A 21,929-nucleotide genomic window follows, 5' to 3' on the forward strand; every position below is an offset into this window, starting at 1 on the left:
ATTTGCATTACTGATGTCCTGATCTGAAGAGTTCACATGTGTACCTTTTTCTAGGCTCTGCAGGAGAGTATTTACTAATAACAGGAGCAGGCTCGAAACTGAAGAGACAGCATCTGATGTACGAACAGCGAGAAGAGAAAAGGGTGTCGGGGTGGGCCCAAATATGGTTAATACTGTTGTTCTTCAGTCTGCCCAAAAGACCCTTGTGGACACAGCAAGAAAGCAGAAAGATCCCTTATAATTTCCTCTTAAGCACTCTACTTGAAAAACCCTCTATGAGAAAAGTGAATTTGTTTAAGTTAGTCCAGTTCAAAAAAAAAAAATTCAAGTTGGTAGTACCCTTTTAAACATAAGTATTAACACAGCATTGGAAGAAGTTTTGAGCTCTCAGACTTTACAGTTAAGGTCAAAGAGCAACTCCATGAGACATACAAGCTCCCACATATTTGCAAAAGATCAATTTTTTTCTCCAGTTCCACAAGCTTTTTATTTTGGGGGAATAAGTCTGCATTTGAAAGAAAAATCTGAAGTCTTGCCTGGAGCTTCCCTGTTTAGTAGGCACCAAACATCACTACAATCTAATTTAAAAGCCCTTCTAGACATACTTGTAAGTGATGGAAGTGCATCCCCATTTTCCTGCTTGTGTGCATTGAATTTCCACAAGGCCCGCAGGCTCAGCACAAATCCTGAGGGTTTTTCCGATTGAAATGTCACTCCTGGATTACAACACTCACTCCTGCTGAGAAAATAGGATGCAGCGAAGGAAGAGAACATTTAAAACGTGCTTCCACCTACACCTAATCTCAAGTAGCAACACAGTACTAAAGGGACTGACAAAATCCAGAGCACTGGACTCTTGACTTATCAGTATTACCAATCCATCCTTAATTGTGCCAGTACCTCTTCAACCATTCAAACTTTAAAGAAGCGGAGAGTTTCTTTAAATGCTTTGGCCCTCTCTATGATCATCAGTGTATGGAATAATAGTTTGGATGAATGGTGAGTGGTGAATCTAGCACTGTATATCAGGGGTAGTCAACAGGCAGACCAAATCTTTTATTTACTTATTATCATCATCATCATTTTTGTATTATTTTCTCTGGAGTCTGGACCTTGACAAAAATAATTGACTTCTCCTGATGTATATAATTAAGCTTGGCTTATGGAACACAAACAAAAATCCCACAAAATACACTGATTCTCAGTAAAAACTAACTATGTTAGGCCTCAATACTGCAAAGACAACTGAATGGGATGGACTCCTGTCCCCATGCAGAGCCCCACCAACTTCAAAGGGACTCTGCATAGATGCAGGGGTCCACGCACATGTTTCTCTTTGCAGAATCAAGGCCTTAGCATTTAAAATGTGTTTACTAGAACTTGTACATGTAGTTGCTCCCTACCATTCACAGCAGTTGGGTGTCTATGATCTGGGAAAACCCAGATTTACGGCTGTGGTAGCTTTCACAGTCTATTGGAAAAAATAATCCAACCCAATGGTGAAGATCAATGCACAGGAACTGATGAAGAAAGCAACAGGGGTTTCACCCACAATAATGATTAAGAAACAAAAACAAAACAAAACCCCAACAACCCAATAGAGATAAGATTGTGAATAGATATTGATCAATTTCAATGTCACAGTTACAAACAATTTTTTTTTTTTTTAAATCAAGCTTTTGAAAGTCAGGAAACTAGAATAAAGGCTGGAACTTGACTGAGCACTTCCAGACTTTCTGATATTTAGGTGTTTTTATTTAAAGAGTATCATCAGGCAGTGTTCCAACTCAATTTAAAAAAAACCACAAAAAAACTAATGCACATTATACTGTTTTAAAATAACTACATATCTATTTACATCCTTAAGTATCTTAAAAGGACACTGTCAATTTAGGCCTCAATCCTACAAACAAACAAACGCTTAACTTTAAACATATGAGTAGTCCAATCAATTTCACTACAATACGAGTGAAGTTAAGCATATGTTTTCAGGATCAGGGCCTTGAAAAATCAAACTTCTCTCTGAAAGTATTGCACCTACTATTGCTACAGGTAGCTCCTAATCTTACTATAAATAAAGAAATTAAAAGATGTTTTTCTCTATTTTTTCCTCTATGCTGACATGTGCATGTGAAAGCATTTTTGTTTAGTTAATTTCCCTTTTTATGTGACTCACACAGCAAAAGGAGTGAGAAAAATACTTAACATTAAACAAGCTCTTTTTTAAACTGACTAGATTTTGAGTTGAGGATTTCCCAAAAAGCTTTGGCCTGGACATTTTCGTACTAGAACTTGTATAGAGTTATTTGTTTTGTTTTAGGATTTTTTTCCCCCCCAAACACCATTTTAAATTGACCTTGTACTGATTTTTTTTAAAATCATATATATCATATCTTCACATACAAATTAAGGAATATATATATCAGCCTCCTACTAATCTGGGTTAAATAATGTTTATTCCCCCCTGCCCTCCCCCCCCACTGTTCCTCAGATGTTCTTGTCAACTGCTGGAAATGGTCCACCTTGATTATCTCCACCCCCGCCCCCACTCTCCTGCTGGTAATAGCTCACCTTACCTGATCACTCTCCTTACAGTGTGTACGGTAACACCCATTGTTTCATGTTCTCTATGTATATAAATCTCCCCACTGCATTTTTCACTGAATGCATCCAATGAAGTGAGCTGTAGCTCATGAAAGCTTATGCTCAAATAAATTTGTTAGTCTCCAAGGTGCCACAAGTACTCCTTTTCTTTTTGCGGATACTAACACGGCTGCTACTCTGAAACCTATGTATAGAGGAGTAAGCTTATATGAATTCATGCATAGCAGAAGTGAGCGGAGGGATTACAGAAGTCTTTCCCCAGAAGGTAACCACTTCGATCAGGGAGAAAATGGAAATTTCATCAGAAGCTCTATTCCTGCAGAATCCACAAAACATTTCTAGGCAAGTATTTAGCCATTTCAGGAGTTTTATAAACTTTGCAGGAACCCCAATCCTAGTGGCTCTCTGGTTTTGCTATAAACCCAGCATGTTGAGAGAAAGACACCAGAGATTATAAACTATAGAACCAGAGACTTTTGGCTTCATTGCCTCACTCTGCTCCTGCACAGCTAAAGGTCTGCATGAAACCTAGCCAGGAACCCTATGAGGTTTGTGAACATAGCGTGCTTGTAAAACATCATAAGTTTATTTCTTTTAAAAAAAAAAAAAGACTGATTTCTTTACTTTCCTTGAAGTTTAAATTTGCAAACTGCTCTAAACCTTTTCCAAACTTTAAAAGGCCCTGCTCCAAAAGATATAGGAAAATAATCATTGCTCTAGCTGGACTACTATCCTGTCTCCAACAGTGACAAGCATCACCTATTTCAGAAATAGGTGCAAGAAACCCTTAGACAATGCTCAGAGACAGTTTCTTCCTTACCCTGTTGTCAGATGTTGGCTCATGCCTTGAAGCATGAGGGTTTCTCGCTTTTCTCCTGGTTTTCTTTATTTTTTATTTCCTTCCCAAAATAACTCTGGATGTTCTCATTAGTCATACATATGTCCAATCCTTTTTTGAACTCTGCTTAACCGTTGGTCTCAATGAAGTAGGGTAGGAATGAGTTCCAAAGGCTAATTCTGTGTCGTGTGAAAAAGTGTTTCCTTTTATCAATTTTAAATTTGATCTCTATCAATTCAACTGAATGACTCTCATTCTTGTATTAGGAGAAAAGGTAAAAAGAAATGTCTGATCTACCTTCTCTATACCATTTGTTCTTTTGTATATGTTTATCCTGTCCCCCCTTATTTACTTCCTCTCTAAAGCACAGCCCCTGTCTTTTCAATCTCTTTTATATTAAAATTTTTTTCCATACTTTGTCATTTTTGTCATCAATCTTTGATACCCCGCCCCACATACTTTTCTCTATATTTCTTTTTAGCTGCAGTGACCAGATATGAAAACTATTCCAAGAAGGGACATACCTAGTGTCTTTAAAAAAGAGTAAGGGGGATTTGATAGCAGCCTTCAACTACCTAAAGGGGCATTCCAAAGAGGATGGAGCTCAGCTGTTCTCAGTGGTGGCAGATGACAGAACAAGGAGCAATGGTCTCAAGTTGCAGTGGGGGAGGTCTACGTTAGATATTAGGAAACACTATTTCACTAGGAGGGTGGTGAAGCACTGGACTGGGTTACCTAGGGAGGCGGTGGAATCTCCATCCTTTGAGGTTTTTAAGGTCAGGCTTGACAAAGCCCTGGCTGGGATGATTTAGTTGGGGTTGGTCCTGCTTTGAGCAGGGGGTTGGACGAGATGACCTCCTGAGGTCTCTATCAACCCTAATATTCTATGATTCTACTGAGTTTTTCTCCCCCACACTTTCCATCCCAGTGCTGAGGCATCCTAACGTTTTCTTTACTTTCTTGACTGCAAATTCATATTAAGCAGAGGTTTTCCCTGAACTGTTAACAATGAGACAGCCAGAAAACCTAGGTGTCATGAGGACACTAGAAGCCAAATTTTAAGTATCTAAACCAGTACTTTTTCAGATACGACATTTCACAAAGAAACAACATTTTACAATTTTCTTAAACTAAATTCTAACTGGTTTTTAGTCTCATCTCTTACAGACCTGTACAGTTTACCCCCAAGTTTTAAAAAAGCCCTAAATGGGCAGAAGGCCATTTGAGGAGCTTCAGATAGACTGGTTTGGTTTTGGCAAACAAAAGTGGAAGGGTCACAATTGAGTCTATAATGGAAAGCAAGTGACAAACAACTGTGGACTTGATATTGCAATTTTAAAAACCCCTGAGAGCTGGTAAGTGTACGCTTTGCTCTAAGGAGGTTTTCAGCTAAAAAAAAGTGGGATTTTTCTTCCAGAAATTCAGAGAACAGATTTTTCAGATATGTTTTTAGGAAGCAACTTTCAAAACATGCTTTAAAAAAAAAGTTAAAAATAGGCATAAGACACAGCCGTATTGTTGTTTTATAAACCATACGGTATACACACAGCTGTAGAACTTAGTGCAATTACTCACATTACAGCACTACATAATTTTGAATGTCAAATGAACATCAAGATGAACGGTTTGAGTACAGTTTAACTATCATTCAACTAGGCTTTGTTCTGCAGTTAAGAACTATGCAAATGAGTAAAGCGAGGAGGAAAGATTAGAAACAACTTGTAATTTAAACAAAAGAAGACTAGGCAGTTTAATACATGAAACATGTTATTTACCTGCATATTAGCCTCTTAATGAAGGACAACACTGCTGCCAGGCAAGTACAAATTTTAAAAAGCCGGAACTGTGTGATGGCCATGGCGAGAAACTTTGCCTGTAAAATAAATAAATTAAAATAAACATTAAAATAAAAATACCCCAAATGCATAATATCTTTACATAGCTTTTAGGCCTGATTAACTTCTCAGTTACCCATGAGTAAATCAAGAGTAACTCCACTGAAGTGAACGGAGTTACACCAGTGAGGAGAGAGTCAAGGCACAATACACATTATGTACGTACTATTTGTCATCCATTATGACATTTTATTGACATTGTAGTAGTCATATAACAAGTTCTTCAAATATATTATCGGGGGAAAAAGGTGGGGCCCGGGGTACTCAAGCAAACAAAAAAAAAAGTAAGAATACCATCACATAAATATGAGAGAACGTATCTGTCAGTTTCCTGTCAGTATAAAAATAACTGTAATATAATTCTATATAACCAGTCTATTTTAGATATGATTATTATTCAAACAGGTAGCTGCAGCCAAAACATGTAATTGGTTGCTCACACAGTTCCTGTGAACTTCAATAGGAACCCTAATCACAGAAGTTGGCCCTTGGGGAGCATGATGCCACTTGGAGCAATTGACTCTACCATCATAAGAAAGAATAATCCTAACAGACCACCTATTTACACTACAGACATGGATGTCCCTCTGGTAATTACGCTGTCAAAATATGTATTGTGGACAGGATTGTGCTGTAACCAAGTCACTTAACTGGGCTAGAACCCTGGCATTGGCTAAAACAGTTTAAAATATCTCCGAAACCATCCCATCTCAGAGAGGTGGATGAGGCTTTTTTTAAATAACTAAATCATCAAAAGCACAGAACTTGGTAGTGATGGGGGACTTCAACTACCCAGACATCTGCTGGGAAAATAACACAGCAGGGCACAGATTATCCAAAAAGTACTTGGAATGTATTGGAGACAATTTTTTTATTTCAGAAGGTGGAGAAAGCTACTGGGGGCGGGGGGAAGGCTGTTCTAGATTTGATTTTAACAAATACGGAAGAACTGGTTGAGAATTTTAAAGTGGAAGGCAACTTGGGTGAAAGTGATCATGAAATGGTAGAGTTCATGATCCTAAGGAATGGTAGGAGGGAGAACAGCACAATAAAGATAATGGATTTCAAGAAGGCAGACTTTAGCCAACTCAGGGAATTGGCAGGTAAAATCCCATGGGAAGCAAATCTAAGGGTAAAAACAATTGAAGACAGTTGGCAGTTTTTCAAAGAGACATTATTAAGGGCACAAGAGCAAACCATCCCACCGCGTAGGAAAGACAGGAAGTATGGCAAGAGACCACCCTGGCTTAAAACAGGACATCTTCAGTGATCCAAAACTCAAAAAAAGAGTCCTACAAAAAAGTGGAAACTCGGTCAAATTACAAAGGATGAACAACAAAAATATGTAGACACAAAATTAGAAAAGCCAAGGTACAAAATGAGATCAAACTAGCTAGGGACATAAAAGGAAACAAGAAAACATTCTACAAATACATTAGAAGCAAGAAGAGGAAGACCAAGGACAGAGTAGGCCCGTTACTGAGTTTCCCACCTCATTGAGTAACAGAAAATGTGGAAATGGCAGAGGTGCTTAATGACGACTTTATTTCGGTTTTCACCAAGAAGGTTCGTGGCGATTGGACATCTAACACAGTGAATACCAGTGAAAATGAGATAGGATCAGAGTCTAAAATAGGGAAAGAACAAGTCAAAAATTACTTAGACAAGTTAGATGTCTTCAAATCACCAGGGCTTGATGAAATGCATCCTAGAATACTCAAGGAGCTGACTGAGATATCTGAGCCGTTAGCAATTATCTTTGAAAAGTCATGGAAGACGGGAAACATTCCAGAAGACTGGAAAAAGGAAAATATAGTGCCCATCTATAAAAAGGGAAATAAGGACAACCCAGAGAATTACAGACCAGTCAGCTTAACTTCTGTACCCAGAAAGATAATGGAGCAAATAATTAAACAATCAATTTGCAAACACCTAGAAGATAATAAGGTGATAAATAACAATCAGCATGGATTTGTCAAGAACAAATCCTGACAAACCAACCTGATAGCTTTCTTTGACAGGATAACAAGCCTTGTGGATGGGGGGGAAGCAGTAGATGTGATGTCTCTTGACTTTAGTAAGGCTTTTGATACTGTCTCGCATGACCTTCTCATAAACAAACTAGCGAAATACAACCTATATGGAGCTACTATAAAGTGGATGCATAACTGGTTGGAAAATCGTTCCCAAAGAGTAGTTATCAGTGGTTCACAGTCCTGCTAGAAGGGCATAATGAGTGGGGTCCCGCAGGGATCGGTTCTGGGTCCGGTTCTGTTCAATATCTTCATCAATGATTTAGATAATGGCATAGAGAGTACCCTTACAAAGTTTGCAGACTATACCAAGCTGGGAGGGGTTGCAAGTGCTTTGGGGGATAGGATTAAAATTCAAAATGATCTGGACAAAACAGGAGACATGGTCTGAAGTAAATAGGATGAAATTCAATAAGGACAATAAGGACTCCACTTAGGAAGGAACAATCAGTTGCACGCATTAAAAATGGGAAATGACTGCCTAGGAAGGAGTACTGCAGAAAGGGATCTGGGAGTCATAGTAGATCATAAACTAAATATGAGTCAATAGTGTAACGCTGTTGCCAAAAAAAGCAAATATCATTCTGGGATGTATTAGCAGGACTACTGTAAGCAAGACACAGGAAGTAATTATTCCGCTCTACTCCATGCTGATTAGGCCTCGACTGGAGTAGTGAGTCCAGTTCTGGATGCCACATTTCAGGAAAGATGTGGACAAACTGGAGAAAGTCCAGAGAAGAGCAACAAAAAATGATTAAAGGTCTAGAAACCATGACCTAGGAGGGAAGACTGAAACAAATGGGTTTGTTTAGTCTGGAGAAGAGAAGACTGAGAGGGGATATGATAACAGTTTTCAAGTACATAAAAGGTTGTTACAGGGCGGAGGGAGAAAAAATGTTCTTCTTAACCTGTGAGGACAGGACAAAAAACAATGGGCTTAAATTGAAGTAACGGCGGTTTAGGTTGCATATTAGGAAAACTTCCTAACTGTCAGAGTGGTTAAGCACTGGAATAAATTGCCTAGGTAGGTGGTGGAATCTCAATTATTGGGGATTTTTAAGAGCAGGTTGGACAAACACCTGTCAGGAATGGTCTAGATAATACTTAGTCCTGCCTTAAGTGCAGGGGATTGGACTAGAGGACCTCTCGAAGTCCCTTCCAGTTTTATGATCCTATTTTAGTACTAATGTAAGTCTCTCCAAAACCTCTAGATGGAGTACACCAAATTGATCCTGACAAATCTCTTTTCATGAGTTGCAGAATTTGGATTGGAAGGAGCCACTACAACCCTGGGTATATGAGTATTCCCCTCGATCCCCCCAAGATATATTTTTCTGAAGAAAAAAAAACAACTCAGACCACATTGAAAAATGCCATAAAGATCTTGTGAAATAAAGCACAAACACATACGATATCATTTGCTTTGGAAGCATAACAACTCCTCAAAACAGAAAACAGTACGCACATGGTCCACAATTAAAAGCTTGCAATTCGTCTACTAACTAGTTATGTCCACCATTCTACTGTATTTGCCCTACTTACCAATACACCATTATAGAAGAACGGCCATACTGGGTAAGACCAAGGGTCCACCCAGCCAAGTATCCCGTCTTCCGACGGTGGCCAATGCCAGGTGCTTCAGAGAGAATGAACAGAACAGGTAATCATCCCCTGTCGCCCATTACCAGCTTCCAGCAAACGGAGCTTTCTTAGCATACAGCCTATTACGATTTTCTGGCCTACCCACTCCAATGCGTGTTAAAAACCACATGACTGAAGGTGAGCTGGGTGGGCAGATCTTTTAAAAATTAACACCACCCTCAATGCAAGTGTCCTGTCTTTTGTGATTTTCCTTAAACAATTTTCCATTTTTTTATGCAATCAACTGTGATCTCTTCCAAACACACACATCTGGGGTTGAAATTTAGATCTTCAACTGTAATAGCTAGTAAACAAGGAAGAAAAACTCAGGATTATAGTTCAGTTTCTTCTTCTGTTTAAGTTTCACTTTAATGGGCCTTTTACAATTAGGATCAGTCAACTTGCAGGTACTCAACATGGAAGAACCCTCAACAGAAGGAAAATGGCACATCATCTTCCTCTGCCTGTACAGGTGAGGGCCTGCCAGACAGAGGTATCCTGACTCAGGAAGCTTCTATCCAGGCCCTGGTCCTGACTTGCTGGGAAAGTCGCTTCCATGTCCCTGCCAAAGAAAGCCAGGTCAGGGAACCACTTGGCATAAGAGGTGTCCATTTGTGGATTTCCTCTTAATAAGCATATAAGAGATGGCTTGTCTGCATAGGTTAAAGGAGCATGAGGACTTCACTGGCAGGATGCACATGGAGATGTCTGGGATGGAGGATGCTAGCCAACTACATGTGAATACAGCAGAGCCAGAGGAGGAAAAACCCTGCTCTGTGGGGAGGAGACTGTCTGCTTGCCACCTTGGGTCCCCTGTCCATCGAGATCAAGAACCAGTATGCTATACTGGTAACAGGAGTTGAGGAGCAGACCCCAATGGTTGAAGAAGAAGAACCACCTGCCCCCCAAGGCAGGATGACTCATGAACAGTAGACATAGGGTGGTGGTGGTTGAGGAAAAGTTATGATTGAGAAAGAATAAGAGGCAAAGTAACAGGGATGACAGAAATAGCTTTATTGAGTGAGGTAAGGCAGAAAATAGAATATAGCGATAAACTTCATAATAAATCAGTGTTGAAAAAAAACTGTAAAATGTAAGAAGTTGTTAGTTTCATGACAGAATTAGAAACCACCCTCTACCTGAAATCCCAACAGTGAAGAACTAATGCCCACTAATGCCCAAACAGAGATACTTTGTCTTCCATCTTACTGACAGGCTCCAACTGACATTTACCGTCTATTGGCCAGTTGGTAGGAAGTACTCAGCATCAGAAACATACTGAAGCAGCTCTGGTGGTCCAGCCTCCCGAAATTGTCATAACAGAGAATTTCAGGTATTTCCACCAATCCTTAGGACACATGATGCACTAGGTGCAGCCATTGCTTAAAAGGCTTAGCTTTAGTTAATGTCATTGGATTTTTATTACTAAAAATCAGATATTTCTGCAGATTAGAATTTTTTTTTTTGCTTTTAACTCCTCCTCAATATTACCACCATGTGTGGAGGGTAGAATTGGCATGCACATACAACACCGCACCATCACATTACATTATAGTGCTCTAAGGTACATTATAGTGCTCTATTTAGGTCCCCTCCAGCCTCCCAAAAAAAAAAAAAAAAAAAAAAAAAAAAAGCACAGTTTAGAAGGGATTGGGAAATCTGACTAGTAAAACAACCTCTCTTCTTTTACTGAGCTGTTTTGGAGTCATAGAGATATTAAATCTGGGCTTTGAGGCCCCTTTAATATCCTTGCTCAATGATAGCCACTCAAAAGGCCACCCTGTGTAGTACATCCTCTAGTCATGTCATTGCCATGTTGAAATACCTCATTATAATTTTAACTGTTTGGAGGACATTACTAGCTATTCTCTCCCTTGACAACCCCCAATTTGTTTGTTCTACTTCCTTCCCCAAAAGTGTAATGTTCACATTCTAAAATTGTAGTGGGGGCTTTTTTGTATACCATACGCAACCTTTACATCACTTCCTGCTTGAAAGGAGAGGCTGAGAGCACTGCCATGACACAAAGACAACAGTTATGTCAGAACTGATCATATTCCAAATGAGCCACTGAAAACTGAAGACCTTAATATTCTTTTGTTTTCCTCTTTTACCCATTCATTCCAATCACCATTCCTAGTTACAATAACCCCCATTCCCTCAGCAGCTGTATGAGCCAAACCAGTTCTCTAGCAACAGAAACTACTGATAGTTAACTATTATTACTGCAGGAAAGTGACGGCTAACATGATAAGAAACATTAAAATGTTATTTCTGACAGTGACTTTACACTGCCAATTAGATTATTTCAAAAAAGTCCCTCAATATCACCACGGACTGGAACACATTTTTGTACAACAAAGCTGACTCCTGGGTTGTATTTGATTAGTAAGAGCTAGTACTTGAGTCAGGCATCCCATTCAGGTACAGTCAGGCTACAGGAGCACATAACAGGGAAATGCTTGCTCACTTGCTCTTCGCGGGGAGGCTACTTGCCAATCAGTTTGTGTAGATGGAAAAACAGCAGGTATTAAAAGCCATGGGTTATTTATAGAATTTTCTTTCAACGACTTGTTTGATGCATTCGCTTGCAGCGTAACAATGGAAATTCTTCCCTTCTGAAACTGTTCTATTGATTCATATGCACAAGCAACATTAACTCTGATAAAAAGAACGAGGAGTACTTGATACAGACTAACGCAGCTACCACTCTGAAACCTATTAACTTTGATTTTTCCTGCCTTGAATGCAAACTTAGTTTTTATATAATATCAGGCATATTAGGGGAGTTAGAAAATGCTCCTTCTCCTTTCCAGCAAGAGGGGGAGAGATTTTGAGTTTATCAGACACCTTCTAGACAGGCATTGGTACAGAAATAGAGCAATATGATGGGACAGCACCATGGTAGGAGGAATCCTCGTATCTTAACATCGCCCAGTAGCAGTTGAAAGAGTGAAGAAAATTGATCTTATGGTTAGAGCACTGGACTGGGACTCAAGAGGTCTGGGTTTAGTTCCCATATTTGTCAATTTTCTTGTGTAACCTTGGGCAAGCCACTTAATCTCTGTGCCTTGGTTCCTCATCTGTAAAACCGGGATACTATTTCCCCACTCTTTGTCTTGTCTATTTAGATTAGAAATTTTTGGGGAAAGCGACTGGTTTTTTACTATGTGTATGTTCGGCACTTAGCACCTTAAAGCCCCAATTTTAATTGGGGCCTTTAAATATTGTTGTAATACAAATAATAGCTCTCATCTGGACATTGGCTCCCATATATTCTGGACATTTTCACGGTGTGGTCCACATCTCAACAGATTATCTTATATATCACCTTTCTACCTTCATGATCACTAGGGATACCTCTCCACCACTGGTGATCAAATAGCAGAGTGATGTAACTACATCAATTGCTTACATAGCAAAGTAGTATTAGGAAATATTTGATGTATTAGGCTTCTTTTACTGCAAGTTATTAGCTGGAAACAAGAGTCAGCAGTATATGATCAGCCAGCTCTCTAAAGACAGACACTTTGGAAGCTGCTGGGCTAGTAGGTTTAGTCCTCTGGATGTTAAGTGGGTGTTTGGGGAGGAGTGTCCCTAGTATTTAAGTCCCCAAAAAGGACTAATATAGTATTGAATGAATAAGTTGAAGGAAGAATGGAGAACACACTGTAGATATATTACATAAATATGAGAGCAAAAGGCAAAATTAAGAAAGAAAAAAGACAAAGACAGAACAGGAAAAGATATATTCTGATCTGTACAGGAAAGGAGAGAAATGGAGCCAGGAACAGAAAGATGGGTATGATAGCAGTGGAAGAGCACATCTAATAAACAACCATTAAGTAGAAAGTTCACTGACAGAAGTAAATACAGTACAAAAATTGGTCAAAACTGTTTCTTTACTTGGCTTGGGAGTCATGACATCGCACTTACTTTTCATCCTGGCTAACAGATGCAAGTAAATTTTCCAAGCCGAATTTCTCTCAGTTTACTATATTTGTCGGCCCTATTGTAGCCACTTAGCTGCTGTAATACATAGCTGGTTAATTAAAGGAAGTCACCTGATAGGACAGGAATTACCACATACTGACAATGTGACTGCCCAAAACAAGCACTTATCACTCAGAGTTCTGTATTAATATGCCTAGTAAGGAATCTATTTGTCAAAAAACTTTTCCTGAATCTTTTTATTGTCTGTATTGTTACCGACATACTTTCTGACAGGGTATTTTAAAACAAATGACCAAAAATAATTTAAACTGGTGTGATTATATGTGTTATTTTGACAAATAAAATATGCAGAATTTTAAAACATTGTGCACATAAGTTTTAATTTTTTGGTGCAGAATTCCCCCAGGAATAATTATATGTAGATGTAACTTACTTTGCAATACTCACAGGAAACTCTTTGGGCAGGGGTGGCCAACCCGAGCCTGAGAAGGAGCCAGAATTTACCAATGTACATTGCCAAAGAGCCACAGTAATACGTCAGCAGCTCCTCCATCAGCCTCCCTCCTTCCCCTCCCAGTGCTTCCCACCCACCAGCAGCCCCACCGTTCAGCGCCTCCTGCTCCCGCTCCCTCCCTCTCCTCCCGATCAGCTGTTTTGTGGCATGCAGGAGACTCGCGTGGGAGGGGGGAGGAGCAAGGGCACTGCAGGCTCAGGGGAGGGGGCAGGAAGGGGTGGAGTGGGGGCAGGGCCTGTGGCACAGCCAGAGGTTGAGCAGTGAGCAGCCCCCCCCCCCCCCCGCACATTAGAGAGTTGGCGCCTGTCGCTCCAGCCCCGGAGTTGGGGCCTATACAAGGAGTCGCTTATTAACTTGCGGCTCTTCAGAAGTTAGCCACCCCTGTCTTTGGGCACAGGACTTGGACTCAAGCAGGTATAGTCAATTATTTTTTTGTCAATGTCCAAATTTCTTGGTCAAGGTATAGTCAAGGTCCAGATTCAGACAGATTCAGAGAAAATAATTTAAAAAAAAAAAAAAAAGCAAATAAAAAGATTTCAGGATCCGTTCAAAAGCATCTGTTGGCCCAGATTTGGCCCGCAATCCATTTTACTACCCTTGGACTCCACAGACCAAATTCTGTCAGAATCACATTGGACTACTCACTCAAATTCTCAGTCTCAATTTCCCCATCTGGAAAATAAAGAAAAATACTTCTGCTACCCAGGAAGCCCTTCAATGCCAACTGGCAGAGGGCCCACTTTACCAGAATTCTCATACGGTCTCACTCTTGTTGCCTCAACTTGCTGTTGCCATAATCTGCATCTAAGGGTATGTCTTCAGTACCCACCACATCGGCGGCCAGTGATTGATCCAGTGGGGTCGATCTTTCACATCTAGTTAGACACGATAAATCAATCCCTGAGCGTTCTCCCATCAACTCCTGTACTCCAGCGCCGCGAGAGGCACAGGCAGAGTCGATGGGGGAGCGGCAGCAGTCGACTCATCACAGTGCAGACACCACAGTAAGTCGATCTAAGTACGTCGACTTCCGCTACGTTATTCACGTAGCTGAAGTTGCATAATTTAGATTGATTCCCGCCCCCCCCCAGTGTAACCAGGGCTAAAAGGTGTAGTATTAGGTGTCTTATGCAAACTGGTAACACACTAGTCATTATTACTGTGTGATGTATGTACAGGTGGTGTATAAAGAATCACAGATGTGTGCTGGAAATATGTTCCTAAAATGTGTTTGGCAGCCAGTGCCTATGCACAGCCTGTCCTAGACAAAGGAATGTTGTTTCACAGGCCTGACTGTGTCTCCAATGTAAGTTAAGGAAACTGACACCAAAGACAATGAAAAGCATGTTTAAAGGCAACGTAATCAAAACCATCACGTGAGCAAGTGGCGAAAGGTGACCCCTTAAACTCAGATAGGTGATGGAGACTGCACCCACAGGATGCCTTGTGAAACAGGGACAATGTACTTGGGGAGACATAACCCAAGGCAAAAGGCCATTTTGGTATCTACCACTGAGGGGACAGCAAGCACCCTTCACGCCTATGAAAGATGAGCCCCTTGGTCTGGAGGACTAAGGATGCTGATAACTTGAAGTAAGTAAGGAAACTGCTTAGGCAAAGATCGTAACTTTCTAGAATTAAGTTTTAGTCACTAGAAAAAATGTGGTTTGTTTTATTTATAACTTTTCCTATCTCACACTCTTACTTGAAATCACTTAAACCAGTGTTTTGTTATTTTTTTATTATATTATTATTATTATTATTACAAAGCCATCTCACTGTGGTGTATTAAGCTGAAGTGTGGATCTCCAGCCAAACTAACAGGGTGGCATATATTCTGTCTCTTTGGAGAATGAACTTGATAACTTCTGTGAGAGTCCAGTGAGAAGGACTGGACACTGTAGGGGAGACTTGGGATTGGAACGGCTGTTGGTTTCACTCGGCAAGGAATAACCAGGCTGATAGACAGCACGGTGAGCCCATTGTGCTGTGATCATGCTGCTGGTGCTAGGACTTTGAGCTAAAGCTACCCAGGACAGAACCACCCAGGATTACAGAGGAGGTAGTAACACAACCCCTTTCTGATCTGGATGAAAGTGTCTCGAAGTGTCACAACATCACTTCTGCCTGCTATTTTTGATTGTTGAACATTGTAAACACTCTAGGACAGGAACTGCTATCTTGTACATTGCTACTTCTATTGACTATCTAGAAGACAAAAATCTTTTTAAAAATAAATAAGTGATAAGTCATTGAAACATCTAAAAATAGTAGTAGTTACCTTAGATCAGTGGTCTCCAACCTTTTTATGCCCAAGATAACTTTTTGAATTTAAGGGCAACCCAGGATCTACCCCACCCCTTCCCCAAAGCCCCACCCACTCCATTCCCCCCCCCCTCGCTGTCCCCCAACCTCACTCACTTTCACTGGGCTGGGGCAGAGGGTTGGGGTTCGGGAGGGGGTGCGGGCTCTGGGAGGAAGTTTGGTGTAGGAGGGGGTTCCGGGCTGGGGCAAAATGTTGGGGTGCAGGAGGGAGTGTGGGGTGTGGGCTCTGGAGGGGGCTTTGAGCTGGGACAGGGGATTGGGGTACAGGACGAGGTATGGGGTGCTGGCTCTGGAAGGAGGCTCAGGGCTGGGGTGCGGGCTCCCGCCAGGGGGCACTTACCTCGGCTAGTTCCTGGTCGGTGGCGCAGCGGGGCTCCCCCCCGGCCTGCCACTCAGGCACCTGCTCCCCATCACGAGCTGAGCCACTCCCCCACCCTGGCAGCCAGTAGTGCAGCACATGGCCACACTGCTCTCAGAAGGGGCCAACGTGCCCCTGCGGCCCTTTTGGGGGGGGGGGGGGCACATGACTCCACATGCTGTCCCTCTCTGCAGGCACCACCTCCACAGTGCCCATTGGCCTCAGCTCCCTGTTCCTGGCCAATGGAAGCTGCAGGGGTGGTGCTTGCAGGTGGGAGCAGCATGTGCAGACCCCGCCCTCCCCTTCTCCCTCCCGTAGGAGCATGCTGGCTGCTTCCAGGAGCGGTGTGGGGCTGGGGCAGGCAGGGAGCCTGCCTTAGTGGCAGGCAGCCCTGCTGCAGCCGGAGATTGCGATCGACTTGGAGAGTCTCCGGGATTGACCAATCAATCATGATCGATGGTGACTAATACCTTAGATTCTTTTTTTTAAGAGTCTGGCAGTATAAATGTATTACTATTTTTAAGCACATGGACATTTTTGGATAGAAAATACCATATAATTTCTAAGTATTATTATTAACAACATATCAGAGCCACATTAAATACCAGTCTACAACCGCAACAGCATCCTATATAGGTCTATCATTCTTCACAACAATGGCACAGCTTCATGATGGGAATATTGATTTAGAGGGGTATAGCTTGTCAGAAAGGACAGAAAGGGAAAAAACATGGAGGAGCTGCTGCATTATACATCAATAATCCATTCACTTATTCTGAGGCCCACAAGAAGGTGAAAAGCAGACCAGTCGAAAGTCTCTGGGTGAAGCCAGAAGGGGGAAAACCATCATGGTGGGAGTCCACTATAGAACTCCAAATCAGGAAGAGGAGGTGGATGAGGAATTTCTAAAACAAATATCAGAAATATCCACAACACAAGACCTGGTAGTAATGGGGGACTTCGGCTACCCAGACATCTGTTGGAAAAATAATATGGTAGAACAAAATCTTCAATAAATTCTTGGAATAGATTGGGAACAACTTTTTGTTTCAGACGGTGGAGGAAGTAACGAGACACTATTTTAGACTTAATTCTAATGAGAAGGAATTGATTGAAGATCTGAGGATTGAAGGAAACTTGGGTGAAAGTGATCATGAAATGAAAGACTTCATGATTCTAAAGAAAGGAAGGACTGAGAGCAACAGTGGACTTTAAAAAAAAAATCTAAGTTTAACAACTTGTATGTAAGATCCCATTGGAAAAAGAAGTTCAGGAGAGCTAGCAGTTTCTCAGAGAGACAATATAAAAAGGCACAACAGCGCACTATCCCAATGCAAAGGAAAAATAGAACGAGACTAATATGGCTGCACCGAGGGCTCTTTAATGACCTGAAAATCAAAAAGGAGCCCTACAAAAATTGGAAACATGGACAAATTGCTAGGAGTGACTACAAATGAATAGCACAAGAATGTAAGCACAAAATCAGAAAGGCTAAGGCATAAAATGAATTACATCTATCCAGGGACATGAAAGGCAACAAGAAGAGGTGATATGAATGCATTAGGATTAAGAGAAAAAAGAAAGAAAGTGAAAGTCCATTACTTAGCAGGAAAGGAGATCTTATCATGGATGACACTAAAAAGGCAGAGATGTTTAATTCCTATTTTGCTTCCCTCTTCACCAAAAAGATTAACGATGACCTGATACTGAACACAATTTTAACATTAATATTAATATTAACAACAAGGGTAAAGGAACACAAGTCATAATTGGGAAAGAACATATTAAAGATTATTTAGATTAACAGATTCCATGGCAGGAAGGGACCATTGTGATCATCTAATCTGACCTTCTGTATAATACAGGCCATAGAACTTCCCCAAAATAATTGCTAGAGCATATATTTTAGAGAAGTCTCCAATCTTGGTTTAAAAATTATCAGTGATGAATACTCCACCACAACCCTTGGTAAACTGTTCCAAGACAAGTTAGATGTATTCAAGATGACAGGGGCTGACAAAATTAAGCTTAGGGTACTTAAAGAACTAGCTGAGGCAATTGAGAACTCATGGAGAACAGGTGAAGTCCCGGAGGACTGGAGAATGGCACCTATCAAAGGGGGAAACAAAGAGGACCTGTGGAATTATTGATCAGTCAGTGTAACTTTGATACCTGCATAATACTGGAACAAGTTATTAAATAGACATTTTGTAAGCACCTAGAGGATAATAGGGGAAGCAGTAGACATGATTTATCTTGATTTTCACACTATCCTACATGACATTGGCTAAACAAAACACAAGAACCTGGGATCACCCAATGAAATTAATAGACAACAGGTTTAAAACAAAAAAGGAAGTACTTCTTCACACAACACACAGTCAACCTGTTGAACTTATTGCTAGGTGATGCTATAAAGGACAAAAGTATAACTTGGTTCAAAAAAGAATTAGATAAGTTCTTGGAGGATACGTCCATCAACAGTCAAGATGGTCACAGACAGAACCCCATGCTCTGGGTGTCCCTAAGCCAGATGTTGAGACTGGATGACCGGGGACAGATCACTCAATAATTGCCCTGTTCTGTTCATTCCCTCTGAAGTATCTGCCATTGTCCATTGTTGCAAGACAGGACACTGGGCTAGATGGATCATTCTTATGTTAGATGAAATTACTAAGGTAGGTGCACAACTGGTCAGAAGATCATATTCAAAAAGTAGTTATCAATGTTTGCTGTCAAACTGGGAGGATGTATCTAGTGCGATATCGAAGGGGTTAGTCCTGGGTCTGGTACTATTCAATATTTTCAATGACTTGAATATGGAGTGGAGAGAATGCTTATAAAATTTGCAGATGACAGTAAACTGAGTTTCAAGCACTTTGGAGGACAGGATCAGAATTCAAAATGGTCTGATTAAACTGGATAATTGGGCTGTAATCAACAAGATGAAATTCAACAAAGAAAAGTGCAAAGTACTATAATTAGGGATTTAAAAATCAGCTGCTGAAATACAAGAGGGGAAATAACTGACCAGGCAGAAAAGGTTCTGGTGGTTATAGTGGATCACAAATCTAACACAAGTCAACAACATGATGTAGTTGCAAAAAAGGTTAATATTCTGGAGGTGTATTAACAGGAGTGCAGTATGTAAGACATGGGAGGTAATTATTCAACTCTGTTCAGTGTTGGTAAGGCCTCAGTTGGAGTACTGTGTCCAGCATTGGGCACCACACTTTAAGAAAGTTGTGGACAAACTGGAGAGAGTCCAGAGGAGAGCAGCACAAACAATAAGGCAAGGTTAAAAAAATGGGTCATGTTTAGCGTTGAGGGGAAAAAAAGACTGAGGGGTGAAACAGATAGCCCTTAACATATTTGAAGACTCTTACAAAGAGGATGGTGATCAATTGTTTTCCATGTCCACTGAAGGTAGGACAAAAAGTAATTAGCTTAATCTGGAACAAGGGAGATTTGGGTTATATATTAGGAAAATCTTTCTAACTGTAAGCATATTTAAGCACTGGAATAGGCTTCCAAGGGAAGTTGTGGAATTCAAAGCACTGAAGGTTTCTGTGCATTGTTTGGACAAATACCCATCAGGGACGGTCTACCTTTGGTCATGCCTCAGCATAGGGGGTTTGGACTAAATGACCTCTCGAGATCCCTTCCAGCCCTACATTTCTATTGTTCTACAGAAATATAGTATCAAACACCTGACCCAGAAGCCAGATTGTATCTTTTGAGCTTCTTGGCCAGTATCCAGACCCTCCAGAATCAAAGCCTTCTTTAAACCAATACATGTATTAAGTTCTCTCATTGACATGGTTGTGAAGGAAACCTGTGAAACAGGAAATGACTGTACACGGAAGAATGGCTGTCTTCCTAAATCAGCAAAGAGACAGCCTGAAACAAAAGCTGCAAGAGGGGTGGTCCCTCCGATTCCCCTTTATTTAACTGGGGTGTAGTCTGCACCCTCATCATCACTGCAGTTTACAAGTCAACATTCACTATACAACAACTGATGCCAGAGTTTGCGGTGGCACAGGAAAGGAGACCGGAACAAAGCACAACAGGCAGAAATAAGGACACTCAATAATAACAAACGGTGGTGGCAACTAAACACCTCGAGATCACATGCTCCCTTGTCCCTCGGAACAAGACCCCTGGCCACGCCAGTTGGAGCCCTGCAATGGGCCACGGACTGAAGCACAGCCACTAGTCCACGGGCTGTGCTTGGCACAGGGGTCCAGCCTGCTCCCCGGGCTGTGCCAGGCTGGCACTAGCGATGCTGAGCAGGTGTTTCGGGGGGGGGGGGGAGCTCCAGCCCTGCTGCCCCCAGACCAACAGATGGCACGTTCACCGCTACATCGAGCTGCCTAAGGGCAGCAGCCGTTAAGGGGAGGGGCTAGTAAGGGACCAGCAACCCCCCTCCCGCCCGGAAGAGACAGGCCTAGGGGCTGAACGGGGCACGCGAGCCTTGCGCCCCGGCCACCAGACCCGGAAGAAGAGCCCGAGACAGCGGGTGAGCGACGGTCACGGAACCGGGGGGCTGCGCGCGCAGCGCGCTCTCTAACTCACCTGCCCAGAAGGGGAGGGGGCTCCGGAGGGCGCCAGGCAGCTCGAGCCGAGGGCGTCGCGCGCCGCCGCACCCAGAGCCGCTTCCCTCGCCAAGCGCGAGAGCCCCTCATTCAAAGCTAGGCGCGCGATCTTGCGCCGCTGCCATGGCCCCCCGTGCCCGCCACCTCGGCCTCCTGTCACCTCAGCGACTGTCCCGCCCCTTCCGACCACGCCCCTTTCCCAGCCTCCCCCCACCAGCGCCGGCGGAAGGCGGGGACACGGCGCGGCGAAGGGGCGGGGCAGGAGGAGGAATTGGAGGACCCCTGGCCTGAGGCCCTGACTCACCCTGGGCAGCTCGCGAGCTGCCTGACGCGCACCGCCAGGGGACGGCAGGCGCGAGCCACCGCCATGGGCGCCTCACGTGGGGAGGCAGAGGGGCGGGTCGAGCTTGGACCCGCCCCTGCTGCGCCTCAGAGGCAGGCTGGGAGCGGAGCCAGCCGGCGCGGGCTGCAGGCGTGTCACGGAGCAGCCGCTTGATCGCGCGCTGGCTGCTACATTGACGGGGCTGGTGGGGGGTAGCGCGCGCGCGCTTGGCTGCTCTCCCAGGGCGTGTCCAGGGGAGGGACCCAGGGGCCTTAGCGTCGCGCTGGCCGGCGCCGTGACTGCGGCAGGCCGCTCGGGCTCGGCCAGCCCAGTTCGCTCTTGTGCCCCCGGGCGGGGCCCCCCGGCTTCCCGCCGCCGCCCGCGCCGGGCTTGGCCGCCACCGGCCGCGCGGAGCCGAGTTGTCCCCTGTGAACTGTGCCAGTGCGGGGCGCGCAGCTCCCGCCTGTGAGCGCATCCGGGGTGTGCTGGGCCCGGAGCAGCTCGTTGCCCTCTTGTTGGAGGAAACTGCCCGGACCAGTGTCAGGCAATTATAGCGGGGTAGCGGACCCCGCTCTGGGAATTGTACAGCTTGGGCTTGGGGTGTAATTCTGACTCTTCTTTACGTTTGTAAGTCGGAGAGAGAGCGAGGTGTGTAAACGTACATGAAAATCGAGGCATGTTCCCATGCTGTCTGCTAACCGTTTCCCATCAATAGTTAGGAATAAATATGAGGTCACTAAAAACTATGCTAATCAGAAACCTACATTTCTGCGGTACATGCCTTTTAATAGGAGTTAACCTCCTTCAGCATTAGAGCTTGCTGCTGTCACACTCACGGATCTCAGATCCA

General features: G+C 42.9%; 1 protein-coding gene across 2 annotated transcripts in view; it reads right to left on the reverse strand.

Annotated features, from left to right (window-relative positions):
* Positions 1 to 21,202, reverse strand: part of EBAG9 (estrogen receptor binding site associated antigen 9) — a 40,955-nt gene extending 19,753 nt beyond the window's left edge. The window contains exons 1-2 of one of the 2 annotated variants that reach the window (XM_074943930.1): positions 21,062 to 21,202; positions 5,218 to 5,315 (exon numbers count right to left, since the gene is read on the reverse strand). In XM_074943930.1, coding sequence (XP_074800031.1) covers positions 5,218 to 5,300 — 83 coding nt within the window. In that variant the 5' untranslated portion in view covers positions 5,301 to 5,315; positions 21,062 to 21,202. Of the gene's footprint in view, positions 1 to 5,217; positions 5,316 to 20,737; positions 20,955 to 21,061 lie in introns of those variants that run through there. The other variant, XM_074943929.1, reaches the window with a different exon arrangement.
* Between the last annotated feature and the right edge of the window lie 727 nt (positions 21,203 to 21,929).

Source organism: Natator depressus, chromosome 2 (genome assembly GCF_965152275.1).
Source record: "Natator depressus isolate rNatDep1 chromosome 2, rNatDep2.hap1, whole genome shotgun sequence".
Lineage (NCBI taxonomy): Eukaryota > Metazoa > Chordata > Testudines > Cheloniidae > Natator > Natator depressus.